Source organism: Ctenopharyngodon idella, chromosome 15 (genome assembly GCF_019924925.1).
Source record: "Ctenopharyngodon idella isolate HZGC_01 chromosome 15, HZGC01, whole genome shotgun sequence".
Classification (NCBI taxonomy): Eukaryota; Metazoa; Chordata; class Actinopteri; order Cypriniformes; family Xenocyprididae; genus Ctenopharyngodon; species Ctenopharyngodon idella.
The window spans coordinates 2,718,672-2,742,779 of NC_067234.1; the positions used below are offsets into that span (position 1 = coordinate 2,718,672).

Here is a 24,108-nt window from a genome sequence, read left to right on the forward strand (position 1 = left end):
ACACAAATATACACTCGCACAGCTACACAGCCCCGTTCCCCTATTAGAGAGCGCTCAATGAGAGGGCTGATCCTGTATCTCACCTCTTCCACCCTCAAGCGTGCAGAGGCGAACTGCACTAATGCCAGGGTCTGCAAAGAAGACCTTCGGCCCGCTAGGCTCCTTTCCAACGACGAGCAATTAGTGCATAGCACCGCTGACCTCCCATGACCCCATAGTACGTGGGAAGGCATTTCAGTGGATAATTAGGGTCTAAGTTAGAGAGGCAGTGAGAAGAAGGGGAAGCATAGAGATACACGCAGACAGATGGAAGCGAGGGTAACTGAGAGCAATGATGCAAAGAAGGAATCAGAAAGGAAGAAAAAAAATCTGATTCTGGAAACAGTGACAGGTGGGGATTCAGGGTGTTATTGCCTGTTATTCCTTCACCTCAGGCCAGTTGAGGGAGGACTTCTCTGACATGCTATTTCACCTCTTTGCCAGAAAGGTGAAGTAAAGAAACAATGGCTTATTCTCTCTCTCTCTCTCTCTCTCTCTCTCTCTCTGAGTAGCTTTGAGATTTCAGACTGACCTTCTGCTAGACAGGAGCTGCTTGTCTTCCCTGCACGGTTTTTCATAAAGCTCTTTTTCACAAGCCGAGGCACAACACTGTTGGTAAACCAACTCGACATGACAGCGAGCACAAGGGAAATTCTAATCTCTGACACTGAGTTTAAGACACTGAATGTCTACTATTGGGGTGACAACTGTTTACATGCATGTCCTTAATTCATTCATGCTCAGAATGAGGTTTTATGTCAACCTGGAATCAAAATTGACCCCATTTACTTGATACATGCTCTTGGTGTTATTGTGAATTATAAAATGGTTAGTTCCTGTTCTTGATTCTGATTGGTCAATAGCTGTGTTTTATTCACAATAAAACACGGCTATGACCGCTTCACCCAACAGTTCTGTGTATCACTACACAACACCCTTAGCAACCACTCTTAGCAACGTAAACTGTATGTTCTCAATTGATATTGTTCATTGAAGCTTACTGTATTATGTAGAAGAGTATTGTGAGAAAGAGATCGAGTGAGCGAGTTTATTACCTGCATTCAAATTTAGCATTTTCCTTCAGGTCAGTCCTATGTCCATAATGAAAAATCTGTTTCAATGTCAGATGTATTATTTTGTCCTTTTAACAGTTTTTCAGTCTCTTCAATGTAAAAGTCTTCCCTACTGACTTACACACATATAAAGACAGTCTTTACCGCCATCTAATGGCGTAATAATGTAACTTCTGTTGCTGTTCACAGTTAGGGACAATTTTTTCCGGCGGAAGGAAGGCTTTTAGTGAAATTTTACCTCATGAAAATTGCATTGATACATATTTTTGGCTTTAATATTTGTATTGTGTGGTAATCGTTTATACAGCACTAGCCTCGAGTACCTTATTGCTTTTATAAACGATTACCACACAATACAAATATTAAAGCCAAAAATATGTATCAATGCAATTTTGATACATAAAAAAATAAATAAATAAATAATTGTCTTTGCAAAGAACGAAATTTCTACTTCAAAAATCTACTTCATTTCATGCTTACTTAAAGTGTGAGAAAAAAAGACTGTCGCTGTACCTTACACCTTGTTGTCTCTTCCTCCTCAGGTATGGACATTTGGGGACATGATCTTGTCATCTGGTTCTTCTGGTCGTTTCTCAGTGCAGACAGTAAACAGTGACCGAGGGGTCCTCTCCTCGCTAATCCTCTCAGAGACTCTGGCCCAAGATTTCCAGCTTCGATACAACTGCACTGCTTGGAACCGCTTCGGTACAGGGACGGCACTGGTCACTCTTGAAGAGCAAGGTATGGGTCCTCATGCCAAGTTAGCCTGTGTAAAACATCCTTTCATCAACCAATACCAGTACCAGTCAAAAGTTTGGACACACCTAATTGCTTACTATTACTATGTTCCACCTTTTAGAATGGTAGTAGTCATTAGATTATGAAATTACATAAAAATTATGAAATTACATAAAATGAAGTATCGAAATGATGTAGTGACCAACAGATGTTAAATAAATCAAAATGTTTAGCTTATGTTTAGATAGCCCATGCCATTACATCTCTGAGTTGAGATGCTTTTTAAAAGCAGTGTATCAAGTATTGATTTTTTTTTTTTTTTTTTGTTAAGATATTTATACATAGACACACTTTATATTGGTCTAAAAACTAATTTTATGCATTTACGCTTCTGCATTTATGCATTTAAGTGTCAAAAGTTTGTGAAGACTGTGAGAAACAAATTCTGTCAAGTGTGTCCATACTTTTCACTGGTAGTGCAGATAAGTGAGGAAAAGTTTGGGGAAATGTTCTGGGAAATGTTGGTTCTAGAGAGTTAAAATGGAGGGGTGAGAAGCAAACAACTGAAAGTAAGTGAGAAAAGTGGCAGGAGTTTTAGATTTGGGTATGGTCCAAGCTCTGTTTGGCACCACTGCTTTAATCATTGAAGGATGGTTGATTTTAAAACTGACAGTAAGTTGTGGGTTTGTTCACCTTAGAGTTTGTGCCTTTTATTTAAGATTAGTCATGACAAGCTGTAATCCAGTTCGAGTAAGCTCTATGCAGGGATTGCATCTCAAAACACCCTGCAACCCTGTGCTTATCTTAATTATACACCACCGAATCAATATCCTTTAATCAGGAGATGGTCCACTTAATGAATACATTCGTTCCATAACAAAGATATAGATTTTGAGCCTGAATGAATTAAATCAAGACCTAATGTACAGCATGGGTATGTGACGCTTCACTGGCCGCTACATTTTGTATGCACAGTGCACCATCTTAAATTTGCTTAAATAAGACTAAGAGCGTGGTAGACGGCTTGAGCCTTTGTACTGGAAGACACCAAAAATAAGGTCTTCGCCAGCAATTTGCATCAAGGCAGCAGAGCCAAGTCTCTGGAGAGGCAGACAGTGCTATCTCCTGGAATCTCTAATTAGATTACTGTCGGCTGCCTCACTGCATGTCAGGTCTGGTTACCCCTCTTCCACCAGAGATTAGAGACAATAGCTGGGTCCTGTAATGCCATTGCGGATCACACTAGATGAATTTCTATATGTTGCGCATGAATTTGGACGTGGCTTGGAAAGAGAGTTCCATGTAGAACGCATTTGTCAAGCTGACAGCTTTTCTTGAATCACCTGGAGAACTGACATACCTTTTGGTAATATGAAAATTAAATCATCTCACAAATAACTGTCAAGAACATGTCATATTTTAGCCCTAAAGTTTATATTATATGTTGCACAAAGAAAGTGAATCCTATTTAGGATCTTTAGAATGTATTGTGACATTTTGTTAATAACCCTTAATGATTATGGCAGGACAAAAAGTGTAGAAGGACAAACTAAGCTGTGTGACCAAAATAATAGAAACATAAAATCATTAAATCCACCTGTTTTGTGCCTGACCTTGTAATACAGTGAAGTGCAAGTGCTGTACATGTATTTCACAGCATTACAAGCTCAGGTACAAAACATGTCCTTCTACACTGAATTCAGATCATCTGCAATCCTTGCAACTGGAGAGGTAGAGACTTAATAGATGTAATTCAGCTCAGTTACGTTCTCTGTTTCCCTTGCAGAGGCCCTCCCCTTGCTAATCATCATTGGAGCATCGGTGGGCGGAGGCTGCGTCTTCATCGTTTGTGTCATTACCCTGGTTTCCATCTGCTGCCGCCACACTGCTAAAGGTGAGGTCAAAGGTCAGATGTTATCTGAGAGATTTTATTCTCTCCTCAAAAACATGATACAGTAGAAATCAAACAAACTAACTAGACAGAGGTTAATTATGGGGCCACCTCTTTGCCTGGAGCAGTGTTGACCTTTTCACCTCTCTGGAAATCTTCCCACCGTTCACCTCATTAATCTCTATACACTGCGCTATTTCCTCACCCAGGCAAAAAGGGCACACGCCTGTCTAAGAGCGACATCCGCGTACAAATTGTGCACAGTGACCACAACGCAGCAAGAGGAAATGACGATGAGGAGGATGTAAAGGAGCCTATGGTAAGCCCCTCTCAAAATAATGAAGAAATGCTTAGAATGTTCTAAAAGATAGGAATAGCTTTTACATAATTTTTCTTTCATAAAAAGTGCCATGCTGCAGGAAAAACAAGAATGGTGTTCTCATCCCATTTTAATTCTATAATATAGTGGCATTTTTCCAAGGGAAATGGGATAGGCAATGAGAAAACAAAATGTTAGGCTATACTTGGTTTTATCTATCAGGACTAAAAATAAATATGTAGAGAAAAATAAGAGGAATTAGTGGCATCAGCCAAACGACCAGGAGCTAGGGATACTATTAATTATGAGTGTATGACATTTAACATACCACAGACCTTGAACAGTCTCTAACTCAAATTTCTGTACTCTTCTCAGGCTCCCAACAGCAGCGAGTCTCCAGGAACATCTCGCACAGAGCACAGCGACCTGCTGGAGGAGGAGGATGATGAGAGATCAGATATCAAGGTATTACATTTCACAAAGCATGACTTAGATGGCTAATCTGATAAAAGCAAAAGGTTGTTTCAAAGGTTTGAGGAAACTACTGTACTTAATAACACTAACTTGCTGTAAACATATTCGTATTACACCACAAGCTTGGATCATGTTCAAGAAAACCTACAATTATTGGTCAATTGCTAACTTCTAGCTAGCACCTAACTAAAATCATTTGCATGTATTTATTTTCTGTACAAGTTTTGCAATTTCTCTGACAATATTTTCTTTCTTTCTTCCTCCCTAGGACCCCACCAATGGCTACTACAATGTGCGGGCTCACGAGGACCGCCACATCACGAGAACTGGCTTCTCCGAATATGTCCCTAATGCTCGCCCAGTCTACACTCCCTCTCAGCTTCCCTCGCCGAGCCCCTTATATGGCCAGCACTCCACTCAGCCTCGGATTTATGACTTCTCCCAACGTTATGCAACAACCCCTGCCAACCGCACCACCTATGAGCAACAGCAATCACAACAACCACAGCAACAACAGCAAACTCCCACCTACCCCCAGGAGCCACTCTATGCAGGCTCTGCCTACCTGCCCGCCACCTATGGCCGCGCCTTTACGAGCTACGTCAAACCTGCCTCCTACGAGAAGGTTGATGGATACGAGCATTCAGACCAAGCCAGCAAGGTATCTAGCTCCTCCCGTTTTTCATACGCATCCTCGCAGGTGTCGTCACAGCAGTCAGACTACGGGCGGCAGCAACGCATGCAGACTCATGTGTGAAGGCCCCCTAGAAGACCCGCTGAGGGTCTGGCATGATCAGCATTACAAGGATGTTCTTCTGAATTGGCTTCAGGAGGGATTAAGCAAACTTTAAACTGAGATTCAAGAGGCGGAAAAGCTTTATTGCTGTCTTGAAGTGAATGTTGGATCGATGAGAAACTTCTTTCGAAAGAACTACGACGTGCCACTCAAGCTTGGAAGTCACCTTCAAGCTACTGATTTTCTTTGTCCAAATGCTGAACAATGAACACTGTCTGTCAATTCATCTCTGTGGCACCGTATTTCTGCAAAAATGCTCCAGCACTAACTCTTCTAAATCTTGGAGAGAGAAAGCAGTGCTGTGGAGAAGTGCCCTCATGAACTAATCTTTGTAAATGGGGACAAGCTAATGACACTACGCTGAAACAATCAATATGACATGAAATTTAAAACAAAAAGTAAAAAAAAAAAAAAAAACTGTGTTTGTTGGCATGCTGATGGAATTGTAAGCACATTTGTGTATCAATGACAACAGGTCTTGCCTACACAAAGTGGCTCAAAGTTCAATCCACAAAGCAGGGGAGCAGAAGAAAGCAGAGCGCATGCGCTCACCCTAAGATGTTTCTTCAGAAGCTCTATCTGCAGCCTGCACTGCTGTTGGGCTCTCAAGAGAGTATTTATGTAAAGCCTCAATGGACCAGTGCAGGAAACTGGAATCTGAAATGCTTTGGTAAAAAGACAAAATCCATAAGATGCGTTTCTGTCTGTTTGATGGAATCAGGATTGGCCAATCCCCAAAGAAGCAAATTTAGAGGTGCGGTCTTTTTAAGCTATGCTCTCAAGGATTTGTTGCAGAGTTCAGAGTAAAGCCCATTTCGGGACCATGGTTTCTTAAGCCAAGCCATGTACGGCAAACCTAAATTACCACACGGCCTTGCGGTGTGCAGTAATAATCTTGTAATGTTCCTTACGTGACCACTGTATGTTATTAAATACAGAGTGTGCCAAGGTGACTGTTATGTCATGCTGACATTGCTGGCACCGTCAGGTAGCACCAACATGTTTACATAGACAAAGAAAAAACAGAAAAAGAAATAGCAAGTGAAATGCAGTACTGTCCATATCCACTTAGAGCCACTTCAATGACTGTACAAATTGTTGGGAAATTCACTCCTGTCTGTTGCATGCAGATGATGTGTGTACGTGAACGTATTCAGCATTTCTTCTCATCTGTTTGTTCCTTGTGTGAGAAACCGCTTACTGCACCCTATTTCAATTCGATCATGGAGACCTGCATTTGGAGGTTTCCATACTGCCATTTTCCTTTAAGCCTGAATGGTTGGCTCCATTTGGAAAAATCAAAAAAAAAAAAAAAATCAAAATGAACTGTAAGATAGGTGAAACAAAACATTGCTTGTCTTTATTTTTATATTTTATATAAGCCTTAATGTACAGCGTGTAAGCTGCTCTATTGTAAAGTACCTTTATATTATAAAATGCATATATCTATATCTTTGATTTGAGTTTATTTGGTTCACAACGGTTTTTACCCCATGTTACTTATCAGTTTTGGAGAGGTGAAAAGTGTTACACAACTAATTGACTTTTTCCTTCCGTTTCTTTTTTAATAATGTTCAAATGATTTTATTTGCTAAAAAAATGAGCTATTGTTGCTTGTAACTTTGTACACATATTTATATTTAAATAAAACCATTTCAAATAAAATCTGCTCTGACTGGAGTGAGTTTGGCACACATCGCTGGGTCTCGTCAAATGTCATGAGGGAATGAGGACAAACAATACCGGGGCTGCCGAGTTGATGAATACATAAATTAGCCGTGATGCCTATGTTGATTCTCTTATTCCCGCGGCGACAGCAGGGTTTTTAATAAAGACGGATGAGATTCCCAAGCCTCCCGCTGTCTGCGTATCAAACATAGCAGGCACAGGCCGTCTCCCTCAACGCAACAAAATATTGCGCTGACGGAGCGGGTGTTGTGTGACAACATTATCTTGTCGTGTCACCCAGTCTCTCAGATTTCATCATGTCATGCCGAGTTTCACCGCAGGGAGTGTTGAAGACATACACATACTCAGCATTAAACAAATGGCTGAACAAAAAAAACTGATGGCTACTCTGGTAATTTCAGGGTCATGTTTCCATCAGCTGTCATCATCCCTCTCATACAACTATCACTGCCAAAAATACAGTTATATAGATAGATGCATAATGTGCACACCCGATAACACAAAATTAAAACTCTGTATGGTATATTATGCACAGAAGCAATTGGCACATGCCGCTATGCTTAGTGGCACAGCCGGTTTCCATTGGCATGTGCCACTAAAACTTGTGTGACGTGCTGATGGATTGCGTCATGTGCCACTGACAATGTTGCGGAGCATGTCACCGTATGTTGTGGCACCTCCAGTAGTGACTGACAGATGATTTGAGTAGCTATACTGGCATAATTGTGACACAAAATCCTAAATAAATAGCCTAATTAAGTGATTTTAAAAATAAATAAATTAGGCAGTAGCCAAAAAAGTAATTAGAGTCTGATAATTATCTAAATAAACTACAGATAATACAGTTGTACTGGTTTATTTAGTACTACTGGTACTACGCTACGGCATGACGTACTACGCTACGTCCTATGTTATATGTCATGAATGTTACGCTTTAGACGCAAGTCAAATCCGTATGGTCATTTTGCCGGAAGCTAGTTATTTTACTTTATAAAAAGTGTTAAATATGGATATTTTTCTTACACAAACGCATCACTTCACTTCAGAAAGCCTTATTTGAGCTTCAAACTGGTGGTAACCGTTCACTGCCATTATAAAGCTTGGAAGCGTCAGGGTGTTAATTAATATAACTCCGAATGTATTTGTCTGAAAGAAGAAAGTCATATACACCATATACACCTTGAGGGTGAGTAAAACTTGACTCGCTGTAGCTACAGTATAATAGACATCCAGCTTAATATAATATCTACAGACCTACATTACTCTACATTGTGAAGAGCCGGTGTCAACCATCCAGCATACTTCTGAATGGTTGGTGCAGGTTTTCATAATGCATTTCAGAATGGCAGGTGTCACTTTATAATGGTTCACAGCATTTACTCTCATATTAGTTTACAAATTCCTGAGTGGTAAGTGTCAATGTGTGGTGGTGTAGTGCCGAATTCTGTGACCCACAGAATTATGTGACCCTAGAATATGCGCTGTAGTGAATAGGGTTAGGATTAGGACTGGGATTAGGAGTAAATTGGATTAGCACAATAAAACGGCTACTAGGGTCACATAATTGGGTCACAGAATTCGGCACAACAGCCACCAATCTAAGGGTGATGATACACGGGGCAACTTTGCTGCTGGGCAATGTCGCAGAGCAATGATGCTTGGGCACTTTCCCATTGAGAATGGGAAACAAATTTCAATCTAAAGTATCCAGATATAATTTTTTTTGCCCATTCTCAATGGGGAAGTGCTCAAGCATCATTGCTCTGTGACATTGCCCAGCAGCATTGCTCAAAAAGTTGCCCCGTGTATCATCACTTTAGGTGTCAGCACGTTTTTTTTTTCCAAGTTACCCTGATGACAACGGAAAGCACAAAAATTTAAAAATCTGGAAAACATGGGCAAATCTAGTGATTACAATCAATTTTTAACGGGCTAGATTAATACTTAAACTAGATATCCAATAAACATTGTGATGAAAACAATATAAACATTGTATTTAAACAATATATTAAAATATTAAAAATTTTATTCATTTTAAACTAGGTATTTCCAAATGATCTATTACACTGACCGTCATGAAACATAATAAGGAGTTAACTGTAGTCCCCTAATCTCCTGACAGACATTTTAAAGGAAATCCTCCTTGTTCTGTGGGAAGTTCTTTTGCCTGTAGCGCCAAATCTGCTACGAGCTGATAGGCTGTATAGACAAATTATTAACGTCTCGTTAGTTAAAAAATCCTGTATTTCGAAGTTACTCCATTAAAAACAACGAAATTAAGCAAAAACACCAAACACCTTCGCTAAAATGTTTTTTTACTCACCGAACGCGCCAATGTCCCAATATGGCACTGACATCTTGCGCTGATTCAGGACCCGAGTCTGCGCAGTAGTGATCGAGAAGTGGAGGCGCGGTATCAAGGAATGTTTTGCCTTCACTTTTACAATATAGATATAAACAATATAAGCTACTGTAACGAAAAAAAAAAAAAAAAATGTAGGTTAAACTAATGGCTAGCAGGATTTCATTCATTCTTTTTACTTACCACAATGCTTTGTTTCAATCAAGTGTTAGTGACCTTTGGTTGCCTAGATACCATATTAAGATGCAAAATGCTTAAGTGCAAGAGTTGTTATGAAATCGATTGGAGATGTTATAAAAGGTTGAGCACCAATCTAAAGCTCATACAAGGTCAAATCTGGCATGTAATTAGCCTAAGTTCAATACTCTGCCAACCATTTAAAACAACTGTTGCAGTGCAGTGCAATGTTTAATTAAACCATGAGCTTTTTAATTGGTGCAAGGTCAAAACTAAGAACATCATGCTTTGTATTCTCGATCGTATCAACTGAAAAGAGCAGATTTATGAAGCTCTCGTTTCATTTTCCATTAGGACACCACTGATTCATGGGCAAGCAATTGTTGAAGGCAATGTTTATGTTGGTTTATACCAAGGCCAGCTAATTTAACATGGATAAAGACACTGATTCTTGAGATAAGGGACACACAAAAGCCCTCTTTATGTTAAAAATAAATAAATTCATTAAAATAAAAATACTTAAAAAGTTACATCTAAAGGAAATCTGGATACTCAGGACATTTATTGCTTTTATTTTTAAATAATTTTGTTAGTGTTATTCAAATACACGCTCTATACTTGGAAAATACATGTAATTTAGCCTGTCCTCGTGCGGTCACAATGTAAAATTGCAAAAAAAAAAAAAAATTTAAAAATGCAACAAATTCCAAAAATATACATTTAAATTGAAAGGCGGAGATCTGTAATATATCAAACAATCCAAAAAGTAAGTCTTGAATTATATTTTCCATTAAAAAAAAAGGCTATCAAAGTTGTGTCCTCACTTTACGTCAATCCCGTCAGGATTTTTTATAATTCTGAATAAATCAGGCAATGTCATGGTCTCTTTAACTCTGAGGAGCACTTACTATTTCCTGCTCATTGTGGACCTCGCAGTAGAACAGTCCTGGAAGTTATGTATTTTTAAAAATTTTATACAAACAATGTCAAAGTCTCTGCGGTCACAGCTTTAACGTCAACTCTGTCATCCCAGTGTAATAGTTTCTGTAAATAGTTGTGGGATAAATCTTGGCATTTTTGATATGTTTATTAAGGCAACTACAACTGAGAAAGAAAACAAAATTGCTTCACTGTACAACACATGGTTAAGATGAAAAAAATCAATTTTGTCAACTCTGTCTGGTTTTATGTATGATGGCTGACAAGTGCTCTCAAAAAGTTCTATATAATGTGATTTAATATGTTTTTTTGTTTGTTTTGTTTTTTTGCATATGGGGAATTATTCTAATGTTGTTTCATGATTCTATTTACATATACTATATATTTGGCCCCAGCTGGACCTTTGTCAACACGTCAGTATTTGTCAACTCTATCAGTATTTAACACTGTCAGGTGAAAGTTTTTGTTAATTTTGAAAGAAATGTCTTCTTCTTTTTTCAATTCATTGTGTTAAAATATTAAAACATCAACTGAACTACATGATATCATGTCTGATTTTAAGAACATTGGTTATGTATGTTTAATATTAAAAAGGAGGTTAAAGAATGAAGAAATTTAGGAACTGGATTGTTCATAAACCTAACCCAAGAAAAAAAATTAGAGAATTTATTTTTTTCACTCCTTTACTGAACAGCATTATTACATAATTGATGACTTTACACTGTTGTTGGATGGATCAAATTAAAATATCATGCTTTTTAATGCATCTGACAGAGTTGACACAAATTAAGTTCCAAAGTGAATAAATGTACATTTTTAGGAAAAAAAAAAAAAAGAAAAAAAAAAAAAATACTTTTCAGAAAAACCTATTCCCTTACATGGTTCATTAGTTGAGACCTTTGTCTACAAATATATCAAAATAATAAAAATAATACAAGCTAACTTTGAACATGTTTTGCCTCTTATCTCAAGAATGAGTGAAAAATGTTTTCAGTTGTCTTTACTAAGCTACATTTGCATTTTCAGGGGGAAATTAAATTACATGGAAATTAAGCAAAAACACATTACGTAACAAACAAAAACAAACAAAGATATGACAATGTATTTTATTGTCAATTATACATTGTAATCTCTTAGGAAATTTGAATACGTTAAAACATTTGCACAGTGTTAAAATATAAAACACAATGAAACTAAACAGAAAAAGACCAACAAGTAATCCGCATGTAAAATATTTACAAATGTTAGTCACCCATACACATAAAGCCATTCACAATCATTATAGTTTAACCATTTAAAAAGCTGTTTGAAATTTTTACAATTTAAAAATGAAAGCCTAAGAAGCCCATGACAAGTAAAATTATACATCATGATGCTATATAAAACTCGAGTAGAGTACATAAACATAGCATCTATTGCTTGACATCTCTCGAAATACAGCTTACGTCTCTTGTACCTCCTGGGAAATTAAGTCACTACGCTACAAAGCCTGAAATTCTTACTAAGCAAGTGGACTTTCCATGGGAAAGAAACTTGCCAAGTCTTTGAGGATCCGGCGTTATAGATTCCTCAATACGTTCGGGTCTCTTTGAAGCAGAGACCATCCTGCTAGGTTGTTTCAGCCAACTGCTTTGACATTGATTGGCTGGAACTTTAACATGCAGCAGAAGTGAGTGACCTATACTGGCCTTGGTTGTATTGGCAAATGGATGACGGTAATATCCTATTTTTTACCTAATCCTCCATTTTCGAGCTTTGCCACCGAGGTCCCGAGATCACACAGATGTGAGGAAAGAAGGTCAGCCTGAGTGGGATGCTTACAGAAATTTCTAGATTGCAAAAAAGCGTTTGACCTTCACTAAAAGGAAAAAAAAAAAAATGTAGGGACTGAAGCTCGCTCCAAAGTCTGAAACACAAGAGTCATCGTTTCTGAGGAGAGTCAGGGACCAGTCTTTGGAAGAAAGGCACGTTTTGAGCATAAGTAAAAATATTTAAAACCGAACATCATTCAGAAAGATAACAACATGAATTCCACAAGGTCGTAAGTTGCTGGCAGTCGCATTATAGGACAGTTTGATCTCTAAAGTGCCATTTATGAAGTTACTGTTCAAGAAATCGGATACAAACAAATGAAAGCACTACAACTGAGTTGGAAAATGAGTGTAACAGTACATCACAGTGATATATATCCTCATTATAGTGGTATCTGCATGTGTTTTATGAAGCTTTTTATTTGGTTGACTAAAGTTGGAGTCGTCTTTAGATTGATACAGCTATGAAAAACCGAATAGTCATACTGAATAAAAATGCTATTACAAAAAAACAAAAAAACAAATTTTCAATTTTCCCACAATGGATGTATTCACTTTTTGATTGTGCGAGTGCGGCTCACATACTGTACTAAATATTCATGGCGCTGAACATTTCTGTTCTTCTTCTTTGGTTGTCGTATGATTGCAGGTCCAGGCTCCACTATACGGATGTGATTTCACGGATCCACTCCCGTAGTTTGGTGACACGCGTGTAGACGCCAGGCTTGTTCCGCCGAGCGCAGCCTTCTCCCCAGCTCACTATGCCAGCCTGGAACCATTTGCCAGCATCGGAACGACACACAAGAGGCCCGCCCGAGTCTCCCTACGGAAGCCAAAAGAAAGACACTTTTAAATGTCATTCCATATTTTCCAAAACTGTTTGAAAAAGATCAAATGCATGGAGGACAAAATTTGATCACCATATTCAAGAGTTGCCTGTTGATCTATTCAAGAGAATGTTCATTAATGAATGTTTACTTTATTGTATATTGTGGTTATTTATTTTAGTATTGCTGGAGACTTTTTTTTTATTGTGTATCAATGCTTTGGCAATATTGTATATAAAACAATCATGCAAATAAATTGCTTGAAATTGAAAGAGGAGATGAAGTGATGATTATGTATGTGAGAAAACCGAAAGGAAAAAGGAGGGTGTGTGAAGCAATTGCAAACATTTTAATTATTATTGTAATCACTTATCATTTATTATTTTGTACCTCTAATTTAAGCTGCTTATTTACTGTGTCATTTCATTCTATTACTATTATTCCTGAATGATTTGTTTTGTGTGTAATACAATTCGGCTCTTAATTACTTTGCCAATATTGCAATGTAAACAGACGTGGTAATAAAGCATATTTGAATTAGGAGGAGAGAGAGAGAGAGAGAGAGAGAGAGAGAGAGAGAGAGAGAGGGGAAGACAAAACCACCAAGTGAATGAAAGAATATTACAGAGGGTGAGAAGGATGAGCAAAGTACAAAGAGAGAGAGCGAAATCTATGAGCTCCTATAGCTGGAGAGAAGAAAGACAGAAAGGAGTCACAAGACCAGGACCGGAACCTGTGCGAGAAAAAAAGCACACTAAGAAGATTACACCCAGAATAAGAGAGACGCACAGAGCGTTCAGAAGGGGAAAGCAAGATGAATAACAAGTGAGATAGAAGTAGAAATTATGGAAATCAGCTCATTTAAATATCAGGGAACAAGGTAGAATAATTAATCTTCTCCACTACGAGGCTGCACACACACTGCAGGAAGACAACAACATTAGCCGAACACTTTGACGGCATTATGCTCATGTCATATTTGTACTGTAGGTGTTTCTGAATGAATAGAACAGGATGAAAAAAGCTTGACAATGCATCTAAATGGCTATTAAAGCACCTTGAATTCATTACCATTCAATAAATGTGTACTTTTGTGTATGCGCTTTAGTTTTTAAAGCTTTTTAGCTGACAACTGTGTTGAGGGTGTTATGCCAACTTTGGGAAAATAGTCGTATAATAGCTCTTAAGGTACGGTCACATTTACTGTTGTTCGACAAATTTTCACAGTTGAAATAAGAGTCATTTTAATAGTAATCCACACAATTTGGAATTCCACTTGAGGGTGAAAGATTTCGCATCAAGTTGGTCACACCAGTTGACCAACAGAAAGCCTCTTGGTTTGAAAGTGGCGTCAGTGTACATATTAACAGTGGACCTTTTTTTCTGCAAAATTCAGCCGTGACGGCACCTTTAGACATGATTCTTTTTTTCCTAAAAACATACCATCATTCTTTTATTATTTCTATTATTAATATATTATTTGCATTATTTTCTTTCAAGTTAGACTGACACAAAAAAAAAAAAAATAATTGATCCGAGTCACTTGGCAAAAAGTCAGAAACGCATCAAATTTGTTTCTACATACACTAATCAGGCATAACATTATGACCACCTTCCTAATATTGTGTTGGTCCCCCTTTTGCTGCCAAAACAGCCCTGACCTGTCGAGGCATGGGCTCCACTAGACCCCTGAAGGTGTGCTGTGGTATCTGGGACCAAGATGTTAGCAGCAGATCCTTTAAGTCCTGTAAGTTGCGAGGTAGGGCCTCCATGGAACTTGTTTGTTCAGCACATCCCACAGATGCTCGACTGGATTAAGATCTGGGGAATTTGGAGGCCAATTTGTGCTCCTCAAACCATTCTTGAACCATTTTTGCTTTGTGGCAGGGCGCATTATCCTGCTGAAAGAGGCCACAGCCACCAGGGAATACTGTTTCCATGAAAGGATGTACATGGTCTGCAACAATGCTTAGGTAGGTGGTACAGGTCAAAGTAACATCCACATGGATGGCAGGACCCAAGGTTTCCCAGCAGAACATTGCCCAAAGCATCACACTGCCTCCACCGGCTTGCCTTTTTCCCATAGTGCATCCTGGTGCCATGTGTTCGCCAGGTAAGCGACGCACACGCAGCCGGCCATCCACGTGATGTGAAAGAAAATGTGATTCATCAGACCAGGCCACCTTCTTCCATTGCTCCGTGGTCCTGTTCTGATGCTCACGTGCCCACTGTTGGCGCTTTCGGCGGTGGACAGGGGTCAGCATGGGCACCCTGACTGGTCTGCGGCTATGCAGCCCCATACGCAACAAACTGTGATGCACTGTGTATTCTGACACCTTTCTATCAGAACCAGCATTAACTTCTTGAGCAATTTGAGCTACAGTAGCTCGTCTGTTGGATCGGACCACACGGGCCAGCCTTCGCTCCCCACGTACATCAATGAGCCTTGGCCGCCCATGACCCTGTCGCCAGTTCACCACTGTTCCTCGCTTGGACCACTTTTGATAGATACTGACCACTGCAGACCGGGAACACCCCACAAGAGCTGCAGTTTTGGAGATGCTCTGACCCAGTCGTCTAGCCATCACCATTGGCCCTTGTCAAACTCGCTCAAATCGCTCATTTTTCCTGCTTCTAACACATCAACTTTGAAGACAAAATGTTCACTTGCTGCCTAATATATCCCACCCACTAACAGGTGCCGTGATGAAGAGATAATCAGTGTTATTCACTTCACCTGTCAGTGGTCATAATGTTATGCCTGATCGGTGTATACTGTAAGTAACCCAGATCGAAATGAAAACATCAGATTCATGGTAATATGTTTTTTTTTTTTTTTTTTTTACCTGACAAGCATCCACACCTCCCGTAAGGTAGCCGCTACACATCATTCTAGAGGTCACCTGACCTTCGGTCACCATGTTGCATACCGTATCATTAATCACCTTTACTTCTGCTTTCTGCAGGATTGTTGCGGTACTTCCTACAACACATACATAAAACATTAGTCCTATGAGAACAATTCTAATACCAAAAAGCATCTTATGGCTCATTATGGCTGTTTGAAACATTAATTAGAATGAGTTATGTACTTCCACAAATAACAAAATCATATAACAAAGTTTGTGCTAAAAGTGACATTGAAACAAGGGATTGATAAATGTCAAACTTGTGAGGCTCAAATTCCAAAGGTATCTCATGGAAAGAGGAACTCCAAATGCAAAGGGCAGCCCTCAGGCACACAAGCTGTCTCACCTCCCTCTCGGAGCGCGCCCCAGCCCGTAACAAAGCAGGAACTGCCGGCCGAGAATACGTGGGTTGATGCCGGAAGGCAGATGGGATGCACGGTGTTGCTGAAGTTCAATGGCTGGCTCAGTTCCAACAAGGAGATGTCATAATCATAGGTCATTTCACTGTAGCTTGGGTGGGTGATGATGGTCTTCAAAGTGCGCATCTGAACAGAAGTGTCCTGGATGTTCTGGTCCCGCAGACCACTGTATGTCTGCCAGTTGGCTGTCATTTTGTAGCTGTTGGAAGAGACAATGAACACAATGTTGTTTTGGAGGTTAGTTGTTTAAATCAGATGTTTTGAAAGGTCAACATGAAATGGCGTTCAAATCCATTTTAAATCTTTATTTTGACAGGAAATCTGAGGAAATCAGAAGATTTGAAGTACAGAGAAAAAAAAAAAAAAAAAAAAAAAAAAGTAAAGGCAGGATTGTGAAAAATTGTGTTTATAGGATAAGTTTGGAATAATTACGATGTTTTCATGTTTTTGAAAGAAGTCACTTTCTGCTCACCAAGGCTGCATTTATTTGATCAAAAATACAGTAAAAAATGAAATACTGTGAGATATTATTACAATTTAAAACAACTGTTTTCTATTTGAATATATTTTAAAATGTAATGTATTCCTGTGATGTCAAAGCTGAATTTTCAGCATCATTACTCCAGTCTTCAGTCACATGATCCTTCAGAAAACATTCTAATATGCTGACATGTGCTCACTTATCAATTATTATTGGTAATTATTATTATACTCACTTATTATTGGTGCACCCCTCACCCAGAATTTGTTTACTTGTGTAATTATTTAAAAGAAAATACTGATTTTACTGTATTTTTGATCAAATAAATGCAGCCTTGGTGGGCATAAGATACTTTGCTGGCCCCCCAAAACATAAACAAATCCTAATTATTCTAAACTATATGAAGAGGGATTGAAAAATAAGAGGGCTTGGTCATTTCAGCTGAAAAGCAAAGTCATTTCAGAGGTGGAACAAGTTATTACATTTTGATGAAAGACATTTGTGCATTGATGTATCATTCACAAAAAGACCAGAAACGTTTATTAAGAAAGTAAATGGGGTCAATTTTGATTTCATGGTGAAACCATTGCTCAGAAGAGTGAATTATCTTTCAGTTCAGCTTTAGTGGTTCAGTCTCAGAAACACTCATCAAGGTGAAGTATGATTTTATGCCATGTCTTGTGCTCCACCTGCTGGCCAATGGGAATAAATACAAGCTCAGTCATTGCTCAAGCAAAGAGCAATGATGTTGAATAATGTTTGAGCACTTAGTGAATGGAGAAAGATACTTAGCAAATGTCCAATTTACGCCTCTGATAACAACTACAGACAAAAATAATCAGGCAAAATAAAATACAAAAACACTAACAGCCACACAGAGATGCAATAAACAGACTCACTCTGCACTAGGCTGGATGAAGCAGTGGGCAGCGGACAGCAACCATTTGTTAGAGATGATTGAGGCGCCGCAGACGTGTCCGTTGGTCTTGAAATGTAGACTGATCTGCCACGGCCATTCACCCACATCTGCGTTCTGCCCACCCACAATACGGTTGTGCTTGAATGGCCGGACTCCACAGTCTGAAACCAAATTAAAGGAATGGTTCAAACACAAAGAGAGACTTCAAGGAAGACCAGCAGAAGGGATAGCATCGGCATGCTGAGATGAGAGGTTAAGGGGGTCTTGTACAAGACCAGCAGGGATCAGATCAGAGGGCTAGCTGCAAAACTGTTTGCACTAAAAGTTGGAGTTTCTCAAACATCTTCTCTGACTCACAGGACCGTCGGCCTTTAGCGGGACTCAAGCAGAATCATAACAAGGCAGATATATGGAGGAAAGAACTGTGCTGGCTGATAAAAACACAATGAGGAAGGAAAAAGAAACTAGCAACCCTGAGGCCTATAAAAGAAGCAGAAAGAGAATGAAGAAATGTCAAGTGAGGTTTCATAAAAAAAGTATAATGGGTTTGGGCTCTAATGTAAATTTTTTTTTAATTTTTTTTTTTTTTTTTTATACACACTAATTACCACATTGTTGATGATGCAGCAACTTTTGGAAATTAGAATTGTTTTTAAATTTGTTGAAACACCAAAAGCTTGTGAAAACACTGGGAAGCTCATTATCTTCAAATAATTATGCAATAAAGACACTAGAGCCGGGCTGTAGTTGGATTCTCATATATATATATATATATCTCATTATATATTATACATCTATACTACTTCATAACTAAATCTATAACTGTAAGTGATCTGAACCATTAGTTGGGTTTTATAAAAGAGTTTGTCTGAAAGATTTTATTGTGCATTTTAAATTAATATTAAAAGCTTTTTTCTTTGTCATAATCTAATCACTGCCCCTTTGTTGCTAGATGATCTAACTCTTAAAGGGTTAGTTCACACAAAAATGAAATTTCTGTCATTAATTACTCAACCATATGTCTTTCCAAACCCGTAAGACCTTCGTTCATCTTCAGAACACAATTTAAGATATTTTTGATGAAATCCGAGAGCTTTCTGATCTCCCTATATACAGCAACGCCATAACCAATTTCAAGGGCCAGAAAAGTAGTAAAGACATCATTAAAATAGTCCATGTGCCTAGAACCTGAATGTGGTAATTATGTTGCTTTCTATGGAGGATCAGAAACCTCTCAGATTTCATCAAAAATATCTTAATTTGTGTTCCGAAGATGGACGAAGGACTTACGGGTTTGGAACAACATGAGTAATTAATGACAGAAATTTCATTTTTGGGCGAACTAATGCTTTAAGGGTAAAATCTTTGCCATTCTTGATGTGCCATTAAATTAGTGAAAGATGATGATCTAAATCTTAAAATATTTAAATCTCCAACATTGGCTGATACTGGTTCATTAAAAAAAAAAAAAAAAAAAAAAAATTATATATATATATATATTATTATAATATTATAATAATAACACATAACCTATATCATGCAAATTAATTGTGCATTCATTTTTGCTATAATATAATGTAATGTAAATAATGTAATATATTACTTGATAAGCCACATTTTAAATCATTGTGAAATAGCTGAAATACACAACAAAATAAAAAAATTGACTTACCACAACCCTGTTCGTCCGAACCATCTGAGCAGTCCTCTTCGCGATCACACTCTGCGTTCACTTTGTTTACACACTGCTTGTTTTTACACTTGAAGGAGAAATCATTGCAGATACCAGCCGCTAAGAGAGGAATAGAGTATAAAGAAAGTAAAACTTGAGGTGAACAAGGAGAATAAAACATCAGTTGCAGCTTCTTTATATCACCAAAGTTCATGGCGATGCAAGAGCCAGCCTATTGATCAGGCTTACTGATTGCGGGATAGGTCACTTATCTCTGCTGAAGGATACAAAAACAATGAACAACTTTTGGAAAAAAAAGAGTGGGTGGTAAATAAGGACTGAACACGGTAGAAAAGACCAAAATGTGTGATTTCACTACCATATCAGCCTAAGTGTTTAAGATTTTTCTATCACAAGAGTGTATTTTGCATATTAAAATCAGGTAAATTATCCCATTAATTAATGGTACTCAATATTCAGTGTGAATGTACAGTTTGATAGCTACAGAAGTGGAGAAACACAGCCAGTAGAAGATTATTTAGTGGAAGAAAAAAATAAAATAAAAGAATCAAATACAGCTGCTTAATGGCTGAAAAATCTGTTTAAGTTAAATTTAAAGTATTCTGAAGTTTCCTAAAACTGACAATAGAGACCCTAAGCTAAACATACACAGGATAGTCCCAAATTTCACTCATTACTCACACACAAATACACACACATTTTTTTTTATATTGTAATTTATTTTATTTTAATTGAAGTCACCTTCAAGTGACTGACCCATGATGCCATGATGATGATGCCAAGTTAGTTTGTTGCTTATGAATAACTATGGTTCTCATAATAGACATGCAATGCAAATAAGCTTACAAAACAAACTTGATCGACCTAGTGTTAAGCTCTATGGAAAGGCAGATCTGTGGACATCACGGGTGTGACGAGACAGCTCACGAGACAAGACACGAGACTGAGTTCACGAGAACGAGATGGGATTTTTACACTGTTTTTTAAGAAATCCTCAACGATGAAGTACATGAAAAACAGTCTGCAGGTGCATTTGAAACGTTTTTAATTAATTATCTTGAAATGAATGTCATTTCAGTTCTACTTTCTGAGTATGAATTATCATATGCAGTAAAAGTAAAATGTTTTGCCACAAACTCAACTGACTGGCTTCTTTCCTGTATATGATTTATGAGCTTCTACAACTTTTAACCTCCTAACTGAACTCCTTTCCACAAATTGATCATAGAAATAAAAACAGTATTAATAAAAATGAATAACAGTTTTCTTAGTCTTATTAAGTGCAAACAATAAGTGCAACTATAATCAAAGTACTCTCTCAATATTCAAAGTACAAATAGAGACCAAATTTTTCTTCAAGCATGATACAGAGCTAAGCTATGGTTACAAGTACACAGCCCAGCCAAAGATAGCATTCATAATGGGAGATATTTGCATGCATCAGTGAGACACTTTTTAAAACTGAAATCGTGTTTGAATGTGAGCTCGCGTTTTACTTTCGTTTTCGATTTCGTGAGCGGGCATACTCTGCGAATAAGAAACGGCGGGGCTGAGCGTGCATTCTACAAGATAAGACATTTATCAGGCACTCAGGCTCTGTTGTACAACGAATCCTCCGCCATGGTCTTATCAGTCATCTCGTCACTTACTCTCATCACTTGATCAGTGAACTCTGATTCCTGCTGCACTATGTACGACTCTGCAGCTTGTGTTGGATGAGCTCGATGGGATTGAAGCGACCGTTATCCAACTGAATTAAATGGTTTTTATTTCTATAAAAAAGCAAAACAACAGTGGAGGCGTAATGTAAATGTAGCGGTGGCATGTTCTATCCTAATTTTACCCTCATACGCTGTCATGGCAATATCGTGAGACAGCTTTTCACCTCGACGAGAAATCTCGTCACATTTTAATCTTGTGAGATCTTGTGGCACAAGATCTTGTCACACCTCTAGTGGTCAGTAAATCAAAGTTAAATCCACTCACATTCTACGCAGGAGACCTCATCACTGCCATCAGCACAGTCATTTTTCCCATCACATATAAATTCTTGTGGGATGCAGGCGCCATCCCCGCACCTTCCCTCAGCTTTGCCACAATCTAGGAGGAACAACAAAACAAAACCTTGTCAAATGTCCTACAATGGTAAAAATGTGTGGCTTTTTTTTAACAAAGCAAGCCTTAAAGGTGCACATATGTTGAAGTTCTCCAAGAAAATGCCAGTTTAAGGTAAGTTCGTCTTAAGTTAGTGTTTATTTGAATCCCAGAAAACAGCTTGTCATGTGATCCCATCAAGGTCCCGCTTTACTAGGCCACTGCTTTGATTTTTTTTTATTTAAATTGACTTCCTGTTGAGCAGGGTTTTCAAATAGGGTTCAATGCTGAACTGAGCAATAAATAAATAAATGATTATGTTTGTTAAAATGTAATAGCAGAAACTCACCACAATGTTGCTCATCACTGTTGTCACCACAGTCATTCACTCGGTCACACACAAAGAACTGAGGCCTACAAAGGCCATTACTGCAAGTGAACTGATCCTCTTCACACTCTGAAACATAAAACACATACTGAATAATGCAAAACTCATGGGAAGCACCACCTAACTAATAACTGTCATATATTACAATGTGTACTGTCCTGAAAAGGTTACTTCAAATTCAAATAAACAGACTTCCAAGTATTCCCAGAGTTCAATGGCTAATGTTAGGTAGCAAACAGGATGCAGAATTATAATTCAAATCAGAAGTTAAGGAAACAGAATTTACATGCAATTTCTTTCCGTATGAATTGACCATAACCATGTTTTCATATAACATATTTCCTATTTCCAGAAACATTTAATGATTTCAATAATTGATGTTTGAAATGCCACCTATAGAAAATGTCCAATACACAATAACTTTCATTTTATGAACCAAGAACACCTCATAATTTATTATTATTTATAATTTAATTTATAATATTTAATATAACAAATACACAATGAATAGAATTGTTCAAAATGTATTGTTAATGTTTTTATAAAGTTATCTGAAAACAATGAGGTGTTGTTTGGCAAAATTAAATTCTATTCATTGGTTTGCCAGTATTGAACTTAATTTGGAGGAATATGTCCAATCAGTTGAAGAAAACAACAGATATCTCTATATATTACGGAATAAATAAACAATTAAATCATTGATGTAATTATTTATCATAATTTTTGACTGATGAAATCTCTCTGTTGTGCATCTTCCTGTCATTCCAAATCAATATCCTGTTGGACAGGGCAAATTCAATTCAAATTCTAATTAATAAATTGAAAGGTTTAAATTAAATGTTGCAACATCCTGACTGGGGTGAGACTTACTGCATTTTCTCTCATCACTCATGTCTTCGCAGTCGTTCCACCCGTCACAGACTTGTTCTTTTTTGATACAGAAGCCTGAGGTGCACGCAAACTGACCAGGGCAAGCTGGAGAAGAAAACAGGAAGACAGCCAGGACTCAACGCAAGAAGAAGTGAAGGAGAGATCTAATGATCTTGATAATAATGAGATGTGCCTGTTTTAAATGTTCCTGGATCAAAATCTGATCACTGAATTTAGATGGTCATATTCAAACACTGGGCTTACGTACGATTTACAGGGTCAAAGGCGGTGTAAACAACCCTGAATCCCTTATCAGTGTAGGATTCATCTGAATGGAACTTCACTTCCAAGGTATTGGCGGTGCTAGAGAGCACAAGTCTACGTCTCTCCCCACAATACCTTCAAAAACAGAGGAAGGAAAGAACTGTTAATTCATCAAAGGCTAAGAAATCCAACAACAACAAAAGATTGGCCAACTGGTTTTTAGCAAAATTGGGCTTTATGCCATTTTATTGATTGTCAGGAAGCTGTCAATAAACAATGTGGGAAATTGTTCTGGCTGGCATTGCAGGACAGAACTTACTTTTTTCCCAGCACCTCGATGTAGTCTTTGTGACAGCTGCTAGTGTCCACCCCCGGCTCTTTCACACGGAACATACTGAAATCAATCTTTATCTTTTTGCCAGCAGGAACCTGCAAAATCCACATGATGTTCTTCAGGGTTATTTTCAAAAAGGTCTGAATCAACAAACACTTCAAGAGGAATAGTTTATCCAAATATGAAAATGTCATCACCATCATATTGTATATGAGCCAGAGCGTGTTCTCGGCCAGGCAAACTGGAGAAGGGCTGCGAGTTTCCTTGAGGAACGAATGGTGGCGTAACGCTATTGTGTGTTAAATATCTGACTATAGCCAGTTTAAAAATTCATTGAATGTCCCGGTGTTTGTGCAGGCAGTGTGGCATTTCTGTTTTGCTGTTCACAGTACCGGGAGTGATTCTAGCGTACTGGCAGCTTGCGTAAACTGCTCGTTCTCTCATCTTTCCTTTTCGGCGATAAATTGAAACTGAAACCGTTGATTCACTCGCTTTCTTGCACATTGGGTCTCTCTCGTGTGCGCAGTTTTATATATTTAGATATAAAGAGCAATAGAGTGCAACAGAAAATGAAACTCCATTCATTTTCCCCATAAGGAAAT

At 38.1% G+C, this 24,108-nt stretch overlaps 2 protein-coding genes across 4 annotated transcripts in view; one reads left to right on the forward strand and one right to left on the reverse strand.

Moving 5' to 3' along the window:
• Positions 1-6,995, forward strand: part of kirrel3l (kirre like nephrin family adhesion molecule 3, like) — a 44,583-nt gene extending 37,588 nt beyond the window's left edge. The window contains exons 11-15 of the mRNA XM_051861560.1: positions 1,655-1,853; positions 3,637-3,744; positions 3,951-4,060; positions 4,436-4,525; positions 4,803-6,995. Coding sequence (XP_051717520.1) covers positions 1,655-1,853; positions 3,637-3,744; positions 3,951-4,060; positions 4,436-4,525; positions 4,803-5,291 — 996 coding nt within the window. The 3' untranslated portion in view covers positions 5,292-6,995. The remainder of the gene's footprint in view (positions 1-1,654; positions 1,854-3,636; positions 3,745-3,950; positions 4,061-4,435; positions 4,526-4,802) is intronic.
• Positions 6,996-11,589: 4,594 nt separating this feature from the next.
• st14 (ST14 transmembrane serine protease matriptase) overlaps positions 11,590-24,108 on the reverse strand; it is a 48,449-nt gene continuing 35,930 nt past the window's right edge. For all 3 annotated transcript variants that reach the window (XM_051861559.1, XM_051861557.1, XM_051861558.1), the window contains 10 exons: positions 23,492-23,601; positions 23,177-23,307; positions 22,909-23,013; positions 22,000-22,107; positions 21,543-21,656; positions 19,536-19,655; positions 17,844-18,024; positions 16,391-16,662; positions 15,982-16,118; positions 11,590-13,131 (listed from right to left, as the gene is read on the reverse strand). In XM_051861559.1, the coding sequence (XP_051717519.1) occupies positions 12,970-13,131; positions 15,982-16,118; positions 16,391-16,662; positions 17,844-18,024; positions 19,536-19,655; positions 21,543-21,656; positions 22,000-22,107; positions 22,909-23,013; positions 23,177-23,307; positions 23,492-23,601 (1,440 nt within the window). In that variant the 3' untranslated portion in view covers positions 11,590-12,969. The remainder of the gene's footprint in view (positions 13,132-15,981; positions 16,119-16,390; positions 16,663-17,843; positions 18,025-19,535; positions 19,656-21,542; positions 21,657-21,999; positions 22,108-22,908; positions 23,014-23,176; positions 23,308-23,491; positions 23,602-24,108) is intronic.